General features: G+C 35.9%; 1 protein-coding gene across 1 annotated transcript in view; it reads right to left on the bottom strand.

Moving 5' to 3' along the window:
* LOC140164694 (uncharacterized) overlaps positions 1 to 17,163 on the bottom strand; it is a 29,424-nt gene extending 12,261 nt beyond the window's left edge. Inside the window, exons 1-3 of the mRNA XM_072188048.1 lie at positions 17,025 to 17,163; positions 10,388 to 10,547; positions 7,503 to 7,643 (exon numbers count right to left, since the gene is read on the bottom strand). Of these exons, the coding sequence (XP_072044149.1) occupies positions 7,503 to 7,643; positions 10,388 to 10,547; positions 17,025 to 17,139 (416 nt within the window). The 5' untranslated portion in view covers positions 17,140 to 17,163. The remainder of the gene's footprint in view (positions 1 to 7,502; positions 7,644 to 10,387; positions 10,548 to 17,024) is intronic.
* Between the last annotated feature and the right edge of the window lie 820 nt (positions 17,164 to 17,983).

Here is a 17,983-nt window from a genome sequence, read left to right as displayed (position 1 = left end):
TGAGTTTCAGGGTTGTTATTTCCACGGCCATCCCTGCCAAAAGAATCCCCGTCACTGCGAACAAGAAATGCGCGATCGGTACGCTAAAACCTTAGAGAAGCGCGCTTATTTGGAAAAACTAGGCTATGAACTTGTCGAAATGTGGGAGTGCAATTTTGACTCTATGAAAAAGACTGATCCAAAACTAAAACAATTCATCAATGCCCGTAAGAAACCCCTAGATCACAAATTTAACTTATCATTAAATGAAATCATACAAGAAATCAAATCGGGCCTTCTCTTTGGATGTATAGAATGCGACATTCATGTCCCTGACGAATTGAAACCATACTTTGCCGAAATGACCCCTATATTCAAAAATACTCTCATTTCCCGCGATGATATAGGACCTTTTATGAAAACATACGGAGAAGAACATGATATCATGAATACCCCAAGGAGAAGTTTGATCGGAAGTATGTTCGGGAAGAGAATTTTTCTTGCCACGCCTCTCGCGAAATGGTATCTCAACCATGGCTTGGAAATTACTCGGGTGTATCAAGTGGTACAATATACACCGATCGCCTGTTTTTCAGAATTTGCCAATGCTGTCTCCAATGCACGCAGAGCTGGGGATATCGACCCTTCTAAGTCCATCATAGCTGACACGATGAAATTGATGGGAAATTCATCGTACGGTAAAACCATCACTAACAAGTCAAAACACAAGAATGTCAAAATTGCAAACACCCCAAAAGCGAACCAACTCGTCAATGAACTCCTATTTCGTGATCTCAACCCCATAACTGACGAATGCTATGAAGTTGAGATGGCCAAAGCCAAAATTAAACATGATTTGCCTGTACAAGTCGGGTTTTTCGTCTATCAGTACGCCAAACTCAAAATGTTACAGTTCTATTTCGACTTCCTCGATGTATTCATGGACAGATCAGACTTTGAGTACGTGCAAATGGATACGATTCGGCCTATTTCGCCCTTTCTGGCTCCAGTATTGAAAGTCTTGTCACACCTGAACTTCGTCCAAGCTTCGAAAGAGAAAAGTACAGCTGGCTACCGCGTACTGATACGGAAGAGAATAGACGATTTGACAAGCGAACCCCTGGCTTATTCAAGTTGGAATGGGAAGGCGATGGTATCATAGCACTTTGTAGCAAGACCTGGTATGGGTTTGGCTCCAAGGATAAATTTAGTTGCAAAGGGGTGAATAAGAGAAATAACGAAATTACCGCCGAGAAATACAAGCGCGTGCTTCTGGAACAAAATGCCGACTCTGCGATCAACCGCGGCTTTCGCGTCAAAAACAATCGGGTTCTCACTTATCAACAAGAACGCTCCGCATTTACTTACTTCTATCCCAAACGAAAGGTGGCCGAAGATGGTTTCACCACAACTTACTTAGACATCTAGAATAGATTGCCATATTGTTATTTCTCTCGATTGGGCAGCATTATAAAGATGATAATGTTGTATACTGTTTATCCATTAATTTTGTTAAAATATCGAAATCGATACTCTTGATATTCCTTTGTTGACCAGTCTTTTAATGGTCTTTACCTAATAATGTATCAAACAAATTGTCGTAAATTTAAGTCGCATACTATGTATAATGTAAACGAGGTACTTTTACGTGGATTATCAACAAATATTTAGCTATGCGTATAATATGTTTTAAATAATCTAACTTCTATACTTTAACAAGCATTGAGTACATTGTATTATACGATATCAACTATGTAACGATTATTGTATGTGTATCTATATGTAAATACGTGTATAAATAAATGTATAAATAAAATATGTATATACGCAAATATAAGCTTCCATTTGTCTTTATTTCGCGGTTGTTATACTCTTAGAATAAAACTTACGTAAGAAACCGAATAAAATACTATCAAATACGTGTATAAAATACCGTAAATATATACCATAAAACCTCGCAAAGTAACCCATTATACCACCCTCCCAGAGTGCGTCATAGGGCTATAAATAGATTACGTCATAAGGGAAATCACGGGTGAACCATACTTCTAAAAATAGATCAATAGATGACCTCTGAGGTCACAGGAGTTGCTCCTGAAAAATCGCTCCTGAAACCTACCGTAAAGGGACCTCTTATACTACTCACAAGGGTGGGTCTTTTGAAGCTTTTGTTATATGTGTTTGTCGTTGTACCTGGTAAATTTTTGTATCTCGGGTACACATGCAATTAAGGGTCTTAACTGAAGAAAATGCATTTTCATAGATTTCTGCGGAGGAACCGCAATGCTTAATTCAGCTCCAAGATAGATATTGTTTAAATGGATTCCAGTTGATGAGATACCATATATTGTAGGTATGCAATATGCCTACTCGACTTTTTCTTGGTAACTGCTTTTAACGTTTTGCATTTATTTGTGTTGAATGATATTTGCCACATGTTTGACCACTCTACGAAGGTATTTAAGTCGAATTGAATAGTATCAATATCCATTAATAATTTTATAACTCAGTAAGAGAGGACAATCACCAGCAAAAAAGTCTTATTTTTGTTTCACGGTGAATATTGTCAACAATCAAAATATTAGTGGTCCCGATTCTTGTCCAGGGGTACTCCATACTTAAATGAATTGGTTAGATATTTTCTCATCAACGATGACCGTTTGTGGTCTTGATGTTAGCTAAAAACTTATTCAATTCAAGGTGGGTCCTTTTATACCGTACAGTTTTAATTTCCGGATAAGTCATTGGCGGGGAACAGAACAGTATCAAATGCTTTCTAAAAGTCAAGTATGAGTATATAGTTCCGGTGTAATGTCTTGCCAGATATTCTATTGTAACTTCGCAGGAATTTTGGGAGCAAAAGCTATCTAAATATTTGATAAGATGGTGTGATTTTAAAGATGGTCCATTGTGTAGCGGAATAATACGTGTCATGTCATCAAAAGGAGACACTTTTGGCATGTTTGGGCAGGATCGTAAATGGAGAAATAGCTAAACATCTGCCCGGGGGTGATTTTGTCACAATTTAGGTTAGTTGCGAATTTGTGATGTTATTAATGGCACAGACGAGATTATAGTTTCAGACCGGAATAAATTGGCATCTTGTATTTTGAAGACATTTTTTGAGGTAATTCGTACTCTCAACATTGTCAATAATAGGCCGATATCTCAATTTCCAATTTTATAATACCATAACTTACGAACTCAATATCTTCGCTTATAGGGATTTCCGATTTCATTGGTGAAAACGGCGTTGTGGAGCAAAATATCTCTTTATTTAAGATATGTAAAAACCTTAAAATTGATAACCTTCCCAAAAGTGTCTCCTTTTGACATGACACGTCACTTATGTGCTTGAAAAGTTTTCTTGTAACCGATTTTAGTTTAACCGGCCTATAGATGGCGGGATCATATTTGGTTTCTTTCTAAAATTCGCTGTTAGTCGGCTAATATTCCTATTTGATGACGGATGCAACTTATTCAATCTTCACAAGTTCTTCTTTCGTAAGAAACTGACAAAACCTAAGGTTAAACAACCAGGTCAGTGTCAGGAAATCTTATATAATACGAGGACTTGTACTTGGCAATTCTGACTGATAAATTTACATTCAATAGGATTTGGTATAAAAGCACACTTTTGGCCAAGTCCTAATTCCGTGATTAGTTTATGGCCGTAGTAAACGTGTGCATTTAGCGCAAGTACGTACTAGCCTAGTCGATAGTTCACATACCATTATCCTCTGCTATATTTAGCCTAAATATTTCAATGGTTTTAGAGGGGCCGCATTTAAACGTTTCAATCCGGTCTTCTGGGATGATCATCCGTAGTAGAAAGTGTCTGCACTGCACGGCACTCGAATCCACATCCGGGAAGTGGGTTACAGTGCGTAGTATGCGTGTAGGGCGCTCATGACACGATGCCACCTGCTCACACAAGATGAGATCACATTGGAACGCGGATTAATGCGGACAATGCGATGTGGAGTCAGTCAATAAACATGACCTTCTTTGAACATAAGATCCCATAACGCCTGCGTCAAATTTGTCTAACTTTTAAAAATAAGTCGTTGGGCGGGAAGACCTTTATGTAATGTATGAACAAGTATAAGAAGATGTGTCAGGGCATTTTCTTCAAGTTGACATATAAAAAGGAATTTAACCTGCTTAGTGACGATACAGAAACAGACCAATAATGTTTTGCACAATTTGGCGTCTCATACATGTCATATTATATGATGGGACGATCTGCTCCATGGGAGCAAAAGGGGGCATTTGTGAAAAATGAGTTACTATATTATTATTACCTTATACATACATTATGCTATCATATACCGAAAACACCAAAGGTATGTTTCAAAATTGCCCTCATCGACCAGATCGTGTTTAGCATGTTTCAAAATTCATCTAATAACATTATTAAATTACATCATGTTGCCAAGGTCTACTAAACAACGTCAGTGGTTAGGGACAATCGCATAATGATAATTATGTATACATCGTAAATAATATGACTCGGGAGTTATATACGTGACAGGGCTGATACATTTACATTCAATAGGATTTGGTATAGTATAAGAACACATTTTCATCCTACTCTTAATTCCATAATTAGCTTTATGGCAGTAATACAAAAGTATTCCATATCTAAATATAGCCTTAGACATCATAATATTTTTGGAACACCAAATATCAAAGCCTGTGCATCAAGTTATTTTACTTATAATCCACGGCGTACGGCTTCCTCGGGGCTGTAACTTAGATAAGATTGTATCTATAAATGTAAAGATGATAAGTATATAAAAGTATACATTTTCAGAAAGGAAATGACGCAAGGAATCCAAACTACAATAACAGAGTCCTGCAAAAATGAGCAGTTGTTGAGAAAATCACAAATTTGAATTTACTTTATTGCCTTTAGGAATGCGTACGGACTAGAGCATGTGACAATATGTGGAAAATGTACCGACGGGTCGCTGGAACCGGGGACCCTGTCCTGCCCCCACCCACCCCCAACTTTGGCTAGTACGCCACGTTCAGATTAAATTAACTAAAAATTAATTAATCAGTATTAATAAGGTTACAGAAACAATGTCGGTGTCACGCTTATGGCCTTCCTTCATAATATAGAATACTTAATTAGCAATAATCAGTACAGTTATGGATACGAATATCAAAGATGTTTAAACATGACTCAAAATTAAGATCCAATTTGGCAATATTGTGCGGATAAAGCCCGCATAATGAATTGTTTTATCATCAATCAATCAATTGGAATTATAGTAACAATGCAAAACATATCAAACAATATTATTGTAACTTAGCAACTATTTTAGGAGAGTTATTCATAAACTTGGACATCACCGCATTGTTTCTTTTATGATTAATCCCTTGTTCATTAATTGCTTCCTCTTAATTAATTGAATGCTCTGCGTGCTAGCCATGCGCTTCAACGGAAAAAGTTTTGAAATACTCAAAATATCAAGAACTATCTTAAGAGCTACTGAACCAATACTAGGCTTATTTGTACTCATTTAAATGCATTTTTCATGCTGATTCCAAATATGGTCATGAAAATTTACATTTCTGAAATTATTGAATTTAGAAAAAAAAAAATTTAAACATGTCGTCTGCAGTCGACACCCGCATGAAGAGAGTTGCTTTTGAACTTTGAGTTCTATTGAAATATGAAGTAATACGTTTTATCTTGTGATTTTGATACAATAAATTGCCTTGGCGGAAGTTAAAATTGAGTTAATACGATTAGTAATACTGTTAAGGATTGAAAAGGTATATAGTAGTATGGTAGTATGTTACTAAATTTAAAAATAGTTTGTTAGAAGTAATGCTTTCAGACCTTTGGGAATAGCTATACTAGTATTATATGTATTTTTACTCAGATTTGTAGTAGGTTTGTGATATTAATAGACCATTTGCCCAAAATGTATATTGATTTTAAATTCTAAATATGTCGCGCATATAAAGATAGCGGACATGAAATGCAACTAATTTTAAATACTCTTACGGGCTGAACTACATCTTATTTGGCTAATGTCAACATGGGGTCATCAACAACATCAATAAATATGTTTGTCTATAAACAAACACCTTTATTTAGTATTTGTCAATATGACAGTATAAATGGGATGTTATTTGCAAATATTCGTCATTTTCCCGGGGTAATTTTTGGCGCACAAATTCTGATAAATTGACAAGGTAAACATCAATCTCTTACACAAGACATACCACATGCAAAAGTATCATCATGTGACATAATAATGTCAAAATGTATTACGCGCAAAGGACAAATTATTCTTTGTGTGTTCACCGCCTTTGGGTAATTCCCACAACCCTTTGCAAAGTAGTCGTAAAGGCTTTCGGGAGTTACTTTGTTTTCCATATATCCCACAATGCATTACTGCAGGAAGCACTTCCTCGGGCGATATTCTTATGTCCATGCTGTCGGGTTTTATCGCGTCGCTTTGAAACTCGTGTGCTGGGATGAAAATGCACCTCTATTTTCTATTCCAGCTTCAGTGACCCCTCATGGATTTCTATGGACCTTTGGATGTATAGGTATTATCCTTTTACTTAGAATATAGATCAAGGCGAATGAGTCACATGGTCGAAAATAAGTTTTACACATGTTTCTAAAGAGGACATTTAGAGCTTTCAGAAACTGAAAACCCCATGTTGTGAAGTTACGTCAATTTATCAATCGCTGATTGAATTTTAACACTTTCTTTGCCAATATCCCAAAATCAATATTAGCGACATCCGACTCATTTCCCTTAATCGTGTCACATATAACTATGGGACTGGTGTTCATGCCTTCTAGTAGAACAGAAAATAGGCTTTACGAAGGAAAATTTAAATGTGATCGGACACTACGAATCAGCCGTAATTTTGTTTAGAACATAGATATCATAAGCTTTAAAATGGTATATCATTTGACTTCAAACGATATCCAGAAGCGGGGTGGGGTTATGGTTTATTGAATTCTGCTCCTTCAACAAAATGGTACCTTTTCGGTTCTACACGTGTCTCTTTTCCTCCATTGCTGGTAATAAATATCATACAGTCATAATTTGCGGTCATTTCAAATCATCCCCAAGTCAGTGAGGTTCAGGAATGTCCTCTCATTGTTAATTGTTGGTTATACATACCTAGACAAAATACAATGCTTTGTAACCCACCACTTGAACAGAATTTAACCAAAGCAAACAAAGACTAGAATATATTTAAGGATTCTATAGAAATAGGTAGAAGATTATTATCCTCTTCCGATTATCAGCAATCGGATTATTGATTGGTTTAAACCCTATCAAATGAGAAACTTGTCGCGCCAAATTGAGGCACCTATGAATACGACCTTCACGCACATTTTACACTGTAACTCCGAATACAATTTGCCGACTTTACGGCTCATTTGTAGTGTACGGCCACAAAATGAGGTGTCACTGCAGTTGGAGTAGATACTAGTAGCCTATATAATTGGAAATGGGAAAATGAGGTATACTACTTACGGTTTTTCTTTATGGCATGGTAGTCTTCCAAGCCGCCAGTATATTATAATCAGTAATATCAGTACTAAGACGACGATGACCAGGAGAGATCCTAGGACCATTGCTGTTCTATTATTAGACGGAGAACCACCATCGTGGCAACTGAGTGTACGGAGAATAAACAAATAAATAATAAATCAGAATTATCAATAAATCAGAATTATCATTTCAGAATGATCATGACATACGCAACATGGACTAGCCACAAAATGGGATCAATATGCGACACATAATGTAGACAATAATACAATCATCATCAATACCACCACCATCATCACTCTCATCTTCTTCATCTTCATCTTTATCCTCCTCATCATCATCATCCTCATCATGGCTAAAGTGGCCAAAAGTATAGCAAAATCGCTGAAAAAAGAAGGGTATACGATGTATTGTTGGTCGAAGCAGCAGAAGAAAAGTAGTTCACAGCATCTTGCGAATGGTAGTGAGCTTTAGCAAAATTGCATTGCTCAATTCATAGCGAGCGTGTAGAAGAATTCAAATATCACAGATATACTTTTGTAGGTCCTGTGGTTCTTGAGTTATGTTGTTAAGAGGGCTGAAACAACAACACTTTTGTAAAACGTACATAACTCATTAAGGGGGTACTACACCCCTGACCAATTTTGTGCCTATTTTTGCATTTTTCTCAAAAATTAAAGCACATTGGTGACAAGTAAGATATGTATATTATAGGGGCAAGGACTACAACTACTGTACTGACAATTCAGCAACTCAAAGCAAGTAGTTATTGATTTATTGATCAAATATTGGTTTCCCCTCATTTTTGACTGTAACTCCACAACTGTTGTCTGTGCTGAAATAATATTTCCAGTGCAGTAGTTGTAGTCCTTGCCCCTATAATATACATATCTTACTTGTCCCCAATGCGCTATAATTTTGGAGAAAAATGCAAAAACAGGCACAAAATTGGGCAGGGGTGTAGTACCCCCTTAACAACAATAAATTAAGCAAGTTTTCAAAAGTATATGATTTGTAGAATGAACTTTTGCAAAACACCAAAGTGTTATTTTTCAATAATATATTAATTCAGATAATGAAAATCGGTTTTTTTTTTGGCTGCTTCGACCAACAATACCTCGTATACCCTTAAATAGATAAGATACAGCTGGCCAATAGGATGGAAGGCGTCATCTGCTGTGATATCATGTGTTTATTCCATCGCTTACAATGGCGGAAAGACGTAAATCCGTTTGAACGCAGAAAATGTCCAGATGTTAACTGGTTTCTAGAACATGTGCAAGATCTCAGGAAAATGGTGGTGGAGACAGATTCTACCAGGTGTTAGTAACTACCAGCCTGGAATACAAAGGGACTCAGAACAATGAATGGTCACCTGGCTTCCCTATATGATACCAGCTGGCCTTGAATCACACCGAAACATTGCATTGTGGGTTCATTTTGTATTTAATTGTCATTATATCCTTTATGGAGAAGTAACCACGTGACCTTATTGTTGTATCTGAAATTCCTCCACCAACCTTGCAAGACGTCAGCCTAAAACTAATTTAACCATATGACGACCATTAGGCCTATGTTTCGTCGTCTCTGCGTTCAAACAGATTTCCATTATTCCGCAACTGTAAGGACTGGATGGAATAGGCACATTTGACATCATCTATTCCATTGGTTAGCCTGATCTTACTTATTTCATGCAATTGCTATCTAGTGCGTAATGTGAAATAGCTGAATGTTCAACGATGTTACAATACTTAATTAGCCAGTGTTTGTACTAATCATTGTTCATTAGTGTTTTCTGTGCTAATGCAACACTGTAAATCTATTTTGAAGAGCAACATATTTCAACATTAAACACTTACATATACTCATTTACAATAAAAGGCTTGTGGAACAGCCGGTATGGCCTATATGACCCATTTAAGATATGCTACGTTAAGGGCTCTAAAATGAGCGTTTATTGCGTTTCGACAGTATTTTTTGTGGGACATGAGAGCACCTCAGACCTATCGAATTGCATTCTGAATACGAAGCATGTCTTTCTGATATCAAATAATTTTCATTTTTTGAAAATCACAATATAATACAAATTTTATGACAAATTATAAAAATTTGATATTTTTCAAATTTTTGATATATAACAGTCCTCGAAGTAAATTATATAAATCTAATGACATATTCTTAAAGTGTATGTAGCAGGGAGGAAAAGCCGACAGTCAATTGAAAATGTTGACATTTCATATTGAAGATATGGATTTTTTTCCCAAAAAGACCTAATTTTTTTTGGTGTTTTGGGAAAAAAAAATCCATATCTGTAATACGAAAGGTCAAAATTTTCAATTGATCGTCGGCTTTTCATCCCACCTACATACACTTTAAGTATAAATCATCAGATTTATAAAGTTTACTTCAAGTACTATTAAATATCAAAAATATCAATTTTTAATGATTTACCATAAAATGTGTATTAAATTGCGAATTTCAAAAATCAAAATTATTTGATATCAGAATGACATTCTTCGTATTCAGAATGCAATTCGATATGTCTGATGTGCTCTAATGTCCCACAATAAATACTGTCCAAACGTTCATACCCCAGCCCTTAATAACAATGGTTATCGACCTTCTCGAGTTTGTTTCAATGTTTTCAGACTGAGCTCAATGGTCCAAACTCTGCTATGTTTGCGTGCCACACATGAATGGGGAAACAGAGATCCGAATAATTTCACCATGTGCCGGACAAATTTTGATCCACAGTTCGTGCTTGTTTGTAATATGCGTGAAGTAATCTGTAAACAGATATCCCATAACGTTACCACGGATATTCGAGGGATATATGGACTCTGAACATTAGTCTTTCAGCAACTTACCCATCACAGATGTCACAACCTGGTCCTGTCCATCCAGGTTTACACTCGCATTGATCGACACGCATATCTTTCTGGTTAACACAGTACTTCTGCCCGTATTCACAGAAAACTCCATCTTCAAAAGTGCAGATCTGTCTTGCATTCATCGGGCACAATTTGTCTGACAAAAACGACAAAATACAAATAAAAAAATCATGATATTTTCAATCAAAATGGCTGGGACCATGTGAGTGATGTTTTTTATCATGCATAATAGTATCATCATTTAATACTGGCTTGATGTACATGATTGCAGAGGCGTGCCGATCGGGGAAGGGGGAAATAGGGGAATAAAATTGACCAACATTTGTAATGTGCATCTTCCTTTGGTCCGGTTTTCATGGTTTTGGGCCACAATTGTCCTAATTTTGAATCAAATTTTCGCGCGCATTTGACAATAAAATCATTTTAGTTGTGGCTCAGAGGGACGATTTGGAATGCCCCTGCGTGATTGGTTCCCGCCAATTTACACGCAGTGGTTATGACTATGACTGTCACATCAAAATGCAATACAGTTTTACCAACGTTTAGCTAAACACGAGGTATAACAACAATTATATATATGTCCAAAGAATGTTTCCACCATGACAACTGTTTACTCCCAGTACTACATGACATATGCACTGCGCATGCAACGTTTTCGTTGGCCTGGCCAGCGAAAGACCTGTGGCTACTAGTCGCCAATCTAGTGCTTTAACATTAAAATGGAACTTTTGATTTCGTGCCTTCCATGGGTTTTCGATCATCGTTTCATTAATTCTCAACCGATTTCAATAAATGAGGTCTTAAATCAGAGCTAAAGGGTACAGAATTGTTTTGGTTTCAATCAATTTTAACATTATTTATCCTTGTTTAGGATACACGGGTTATACCTGGTACGTTAATTCCTTTGCTGTCGGTATATTTTCCGGGTATAATTTGTTCCCGTTTTAATCAATTCCATGTTATGTATGCAATGGCAAGGACGTTATTCGCTTATGGATCGTGTGACTCAATTAATTGATATAATGCACGTGGATTTCTTAACTATTTAAAGTACAAGGCGTCTCCTTTCCTTACGGCTTATACTGTTATAATAATGATAGTAAGGATTTACCGGATTATGGGAAAACAAATCAGGGACAATATTTTAGATCTACTTACTAATTTTTAAGTAGTCTTGTTATTAGTTTTTGATTGACCTATTTATCTACTGAACCCACACCTGATCTTCTTGTAGCTCAATGAAACACTAAGCTATAACCAATTACAAGGACGCACAACCGACGCATCGCTTCTATATACGCTAAGACGTATTGCTAATTATGCCAAGAAGTATTGCTAATTATCATAATAAATCACTTATAATAGAACTAAAGAGGGAATACAGTTATTGCTTGTGTTATGGCACTATTTTCTATCAATTTATCAATTATTTAAAAATATCGCTCCACATTCTTTCTCTCATTGACCACGCTTGCCTACGATTCTTTGTAGTCGACAGCCAGCTATCGAAGGGGAAACATCGCAAGCGTACGGGAAATCATAATTTAGGTTGTGAGACTTTGTTTATATTTGATATGTGAAATTAAATATTATAGCGAAGATATATCTTGTTATCTGTCTATTACTCTTTACATATTCATTCCCCGTGAAACTTTGAGCTCCGTCGGCCGGCTATTATGGTCTGATTGCATTCAAGTTTAACGGGTGAACTTCTTGTTTCAATACGCTTGGGCCCTGGCGTGAACAGGCTCATACAAAATGCCCAAGACAGACTAAAATGCTCATAAGCATGCTGGGCTATATGGGAAGAAAAGTGAGAAACAGATTTGAAAATAAATAATAAGGAAAATAAGGCCACTCCCAACAATCAGGAACAATTTTACTGGCAGCTTTTGGGTCAAGAGAAAGGATATTCATAAGGGATCTAAAATGAGCGTTTATTGCGTTTCGACAGTATTTTTTGTGGGACACGAGAGCACCTCAGACCTATCAATTGCATTCTGAATACGAAGCATGTCTTTCTGATATCAAATAATTTTCATTTTTGAAAATCACAATATAATACAAATTTTATGACAAATTATAAAAATTTTGATATATAACAGTCCTCGAAGTAAATTATATAAATCTAATGACATATTCTTAAAGTGTATGTAGCAGGGAGGAAAAGCCGACGGTCAATTGAAAATTTTGACCTTTCATATTGAAGATATGGATTTTTTCCCAAAAAGACCTAATTTTTTTGGGTGTTTTGGGAAAAAAATCCATATCTTCAATACGAAAGGTCAAAATTTTCAATTGATCGTCGGCTTTTCATCCCACTACATACACTTTAAGTATAAATCATCAGATTTATAAAGTTAACTTCAAGTACTGTTAAATATCAAAAATATCAATTTTAATGATTTGCCATAAAATGTGTATTAAATTGCAATTTCAAAAATCAAAATTATTGATATCAGAATGACATTCTTCGTATTCAGAATGCAATTCGATATGTCTGATGTGCTCTAATGTCCCACAATAAATACTGTCCAAACGTTCATACCCCAGCCCTTAATGTAATGTTATAACATTTTTTACCGTTTCCGGTGTAATATTCTTTTGGTTCTGAGGTAGAGGTCATCGACAGAGATCCGTAAGGGGGGGGGAGTCTGCACTCATTCGGGTGAAATTCGGAATCCCCCCTAATATATTTGAATAACTTACGTTCAGAACGAGTTTTTTTTTTTTTTTTTTTTTTGGTAGCCTATTCACTTTGTGTTCTGCTATTGTAGTCCAGAACATGCGTGAAGTTGTTTCGCCAACGTAAGTCAGATCACAGTTTTGGCATCCGATTTCGTAGATGCAATGGCCGTTTTTTTTCTCACGTTTGTCTTTTGGGTGGACTAAAATCCGTCTGATGATTTAGTGGGGCTTCATGGCCGTGGCTGTATCTTCATTGTGTATTTTCGGGACTATAATGGCAGAACACAAAGCTGAAGTCAATAAAACTGTCAACAAAAAGTACACTCGCTCTGAACGCAAGTTATCAGAACAAGAACAGACCATATCAGCAATTTCTGATAATGTCACCCCGGCCAACCATGTAATGCATTGGGATGATTGAAGGATCCTTGGGCGGGAGCATAACAAAAGGTCTAGAGAATTTCGAGAAGCCATGGTGATAAGGAGAAGTGGGAAAGCAAGACCTTAAACAGAAAGGAGGGCACATAATATACCGTAAAACCTCGTCTACAAGCATATAGAGTGCTTCTGATGAAAGCTAAATTATTCCAGGCGCCATTATGAAGTTTGAGCAAATAAATTATAGATCCAAGAATATACAAACAAGTATTATTGTAAGACCAATCTATTGTATTGGTATGTTTACGCTTGTTTCGTATTAATTAAACTTTCATCAAAACACTATTTATGCTTGTAGCGGAGGTTTTACGGTACAACGCGCTTTTAAACTACTCGTGATACAAATTTCCAGCAAACACAAGGTTTCATTTTTGGTTAAAATTGTTAAAAACATTAAAATGTCGGTTAATGAAAACGTTTTAAAACGTTTTGTATGAAAAAAAATGCTATTTTAAAATACTTTTGCAAACACTTTTGCAAAATATTTTGCCAAATATCCTGTCAACATTTAAATAACATTATGACAGAGTATTTGGCAGCAAGTTTTCAAAAAAGTTTTGGAATGTTATAACCTGACATTTACAGGTTTTCTGTCAACCTTTTCTAACCTTTTGCGAATAATGTGAAAAACGTTCTATGTTTGCTGGGTTATTATGAATTCCCGTTGATAAACCTACTTATTTAATAAATAAATAAATAAATAAATAAATAAATAAATAAATAAATAAATAAATAAATAAATAAATAAATAAATAAATAAATAAATAAATAAATAAATAAATAAATAAATAAATAAATAAATAAATAAATAAATAAATAAATAAATAAATAAATAATTATTAACAACAATGTGCAAATGAAAGATAATGGATTGACTAATTCAGGAAATATTTTAGGAATTAATAACCCCGTTAGCTGGGTTAGATTTGTTTAACTCTATTAATTTCCTGGACGTTTATAATAAATTTTATAAATGTAATCATCCTTGGTCTTATTTTGGTTTAGCCATTCAGGAATATACGGAATTATCACCTTTATTGATTGATCTCATACAGGAACTAATTAAGATAATAATAAAAGCTTTCCTAATCATTTCAAAGTATCTGTAAAAAATTAGATCATCCAGCTGAAACCATGCGTTGAAAGCACTGAGTATAATGGGGTTCAAATAATTCAAGGTAAGCCTACTCAGGCCGCAAAAAGGAGCCCACTTACCCTACCCAAAAAATGTGAAAATCAGCTGCCTAATTTTTTTTTCTTTTCTTGAACTTTTTTTTTTTTTCATTTTCATCGTGTTTTTGTATTATTTCAACCTTAAATAAACAAATGTATGAAAAATAAATCATTTACTCTTAGATGAAGACTTCACATATCGAAATTGTGGTATTCCATAAATTGCCAATGGCCTTTTCTCAATCTCAAGTTTAGTGCATGTCTGACATTGCCTGGTATAGCATGGGTAACAAGCTTTGCTGGTTAGGGGTGGTGCAATAATTATGTGTACCCCTGGTCTGGTGAATTATAGGGGGGCGGGGCAAAGATTCAAAAGGGCCAAAAAAAAGGGGGGCAAGCATTTTTGGCAGGTCGAAAGGGGGGGACAAGCGATTTTGGCAGGTCGAAAGGGGCACAGATATTTTGGGCACCATTTCTATATTACGCCCTAAAAAGGTGTAGGAAAACGTCAGGAACATATTCAAATATACAAAATTTACTACTCGCTGCGCTCGCAATATATGTGATGCGATCAAGCAAAATCAGTCGGAACTCGGAAATATTAAATTTTCAGTTTCTTATAGGATAGTTCAAAATATATACAAAGCTGCATTTTGAAGAAAATCCCAATGAAATTGAAACAACAGGAAACAAAAGGAAATGTTTCCTTTGTTTGGCTATATCTCAAAATCAATATTTCCGAGTTCCGACTGATTTTGCTTGATCGCATCACATATGATAAGACAATTTAAGGTTTTAAATTTGGGTTCCCCAAAATCTTGCATGTGTAAGGGGGGGAATAATTGTTGGCACATCAAAAGGGGGGAAAAGGTTTTTGGCACGTCAAAGGGGGGCAAAGATTTTTTGGCACGGCCAAAGGGGGGGCAAGCGATTTTGGCAGACCATTTTGAAAATTCACCCCGGGGTACACATAATTATTGCACAGCCCCTTATTCATAAAGGAAACTGAAGTATCAAAATGTAACTTTGACCCCTCTGAGCTCCTCTGGTGGTACACATATTGCACAGCCACTATGGTTACATGATATCATTATAGTCGAGGATCGAGATCATTGACGACACAGTATGACCGTTAAGTGTAATCTTGATGTTGCGTACTGTGCAATTTTTTAGCTTCAAGTAGTAGAAGAGGATATGTAGCCTATAGTTTTCAATTCCACCGGGAGCCACGAGCACCCTTGAGCAAATAGAATTATTGAGGTCAAAAGTCAAGTCACACAAGGGGATCAAATTTTTGAAAATGCTTTTTCTAAGTTATTAATATCTCATGTTGTTCCTCTTTGTTCCTCTAATTCCAAGGAATAAAAAAAGTCAAGGTCGTGTATATCCAGGATGCCTAATTAATGAGGATAGAACAAAATAGTTCAAATGATATTAATAACAATGTACATTTTTTTTTCAAAATGCTCCAAATGTATTAAAAATATTTCCAATCAAACGTAGATGCTGTAAATGTCAGTACTACAGACTTCCAACATGCTATCCTTTATATTAAAATAGATTTAGACTGTCAGCTGGGTTGTATCGCTTGCAAGGTAATTAGCACGGGAACAGCCGGTTTGTCAGCATGGCCAGATGGGTCATTTGCTAAAAGGGTTCAAGTTAGGGTTTATGATATTTTAGGTTAGGATTAGGGTTAAGGTTACGATCAGGGTTGGGTTTAGTGTTATAGGAATAGCGATTAATAGGTTGGTGTTAGGGTTAGTGTTAGGATTATAATTAGAATTAGGTTAGGTTAAGGATTATAGGTAGGGCTAAGGTCACGATTAAGGATTAGGTTTATAGGTTAAGGGGTTGGGTAAGGGTAAACATGGTTCATAACGACTCTTATTTTGTTTTCGGACTAATGACCATTCGAAATACTGACCTGTTAATAATGCAATCTATTTTTTTGATGATTTTTTTGTTTCCTTAATCATAATTATCTCTTACTAGTATTTTGGGTTGTGTGTGTATGTGCGGGATGGGGTGCAGGTAGGGGTGGGGTGTGTGTGGGTGATGTGGGGTTTGGGTTCGATCGCCTCGTGGGTGTGTATGCCCCACCCACCCCACCAATTAGGATTCCTAATACAACATTTGTGGGGAACTTTTTCCTCTATCAATATATCCCACAAGTTTTTAGTGCATACGGTCGTTTGTCGTTTGTGTCTGAGAGGTGTTAGGGTCCGAGTCCCGGGGTCCAGGTGTGGGGTGGACGGGTGTGTTGTGAAGGGGTGGGGTGTGTGGGGTGATGTGAAGGGGTGTGTTCACTTACCACGAGAGCTTTTACACGTGCAATCTTCTGTTGTGCATTTGGCTATGGCCATTCTCTTTTTGTCAGGAGGCGCTGAGCAGTCACAGGCGGAAAAACACATGGATTCTGGTTCCATATCGCCAGGTCTACAGTCTCGTATACAGCTAGGAAAAAAACGAAAACAAAAACAAAAAAACAAGAGTTAAATGATATCCTTTCTACAAATTAAAGATCTAACCAAATGTATGATACGCTGAGCAAAATGTCAGGAGGCGCTGAGCAGTCACAGGCGGAAAAACACATGGATTCTGGTTCCATATCGCCAGGTCTACAGTCTCGTATACAGCTAGGAAAAAAAACGAAAACAAAAAACAAAAAAAACAAGAGTTAAATGATATCCTTTCTACAAATTAAAGATCTAACCAAATGTATGATACTTGAGAAGTGAGTGAGACGAGGGGGTCTAATTCTAATTAATGTTGTTTTGTAAAATGTTTTCAAACAAATAAATTCGACCAAAATGTAACAATCTTTTTTTTTCCGCAATCTTTGATATTAAGATAATATTTTTGTAACGAAAGTACTTTTGAAGGTGTCTTATTTTGAACATTACACTAGTATTAATTTAATTATAAAGTAATGCATTACTTGAAAACACAAAACAAACCGATGTGTATGTGTTTTGGTTTGTAAGAACATTTTCAAATTCTATAGTTGTGTGCCGTAGTTAACCTTTGTAAATGCCATAACAGAATATTTAAAAAGGCAATATTTATAAGACCAATATCCCATTTACACCGACAATTTCATTTTAGTTAACACTGACACACTTGAACAATGAGGACGTTATTTGAAGAGCTTATTTCCAAACCAAGTTTCTCATTTACCATGTTTTATACCTGTGCGATATTGCAATGGGTTGTGAAGATATAACTTAAGGTATTATAATTTCAGTTTTATGCACCATTACAAAGCAAACA

The sequence above is a fragment of the Amphiura filiformis genome, chromosome 11, assembly GCF_039555335.1.
Source record: "Amphiura filiformis chromosome 11, Afil_fr2py, whole genome shotgun sequence".
Lineage (NCBI taxonomy): Eukaryota > Metazoa > Echinodermata > Ophiuroidea > Amphilepidida > Amphiuridae > Amphiura > Amphiura filiformis.
This window is presented reverse-complemented; position numbering and strand designations above follow the sequence as displayed.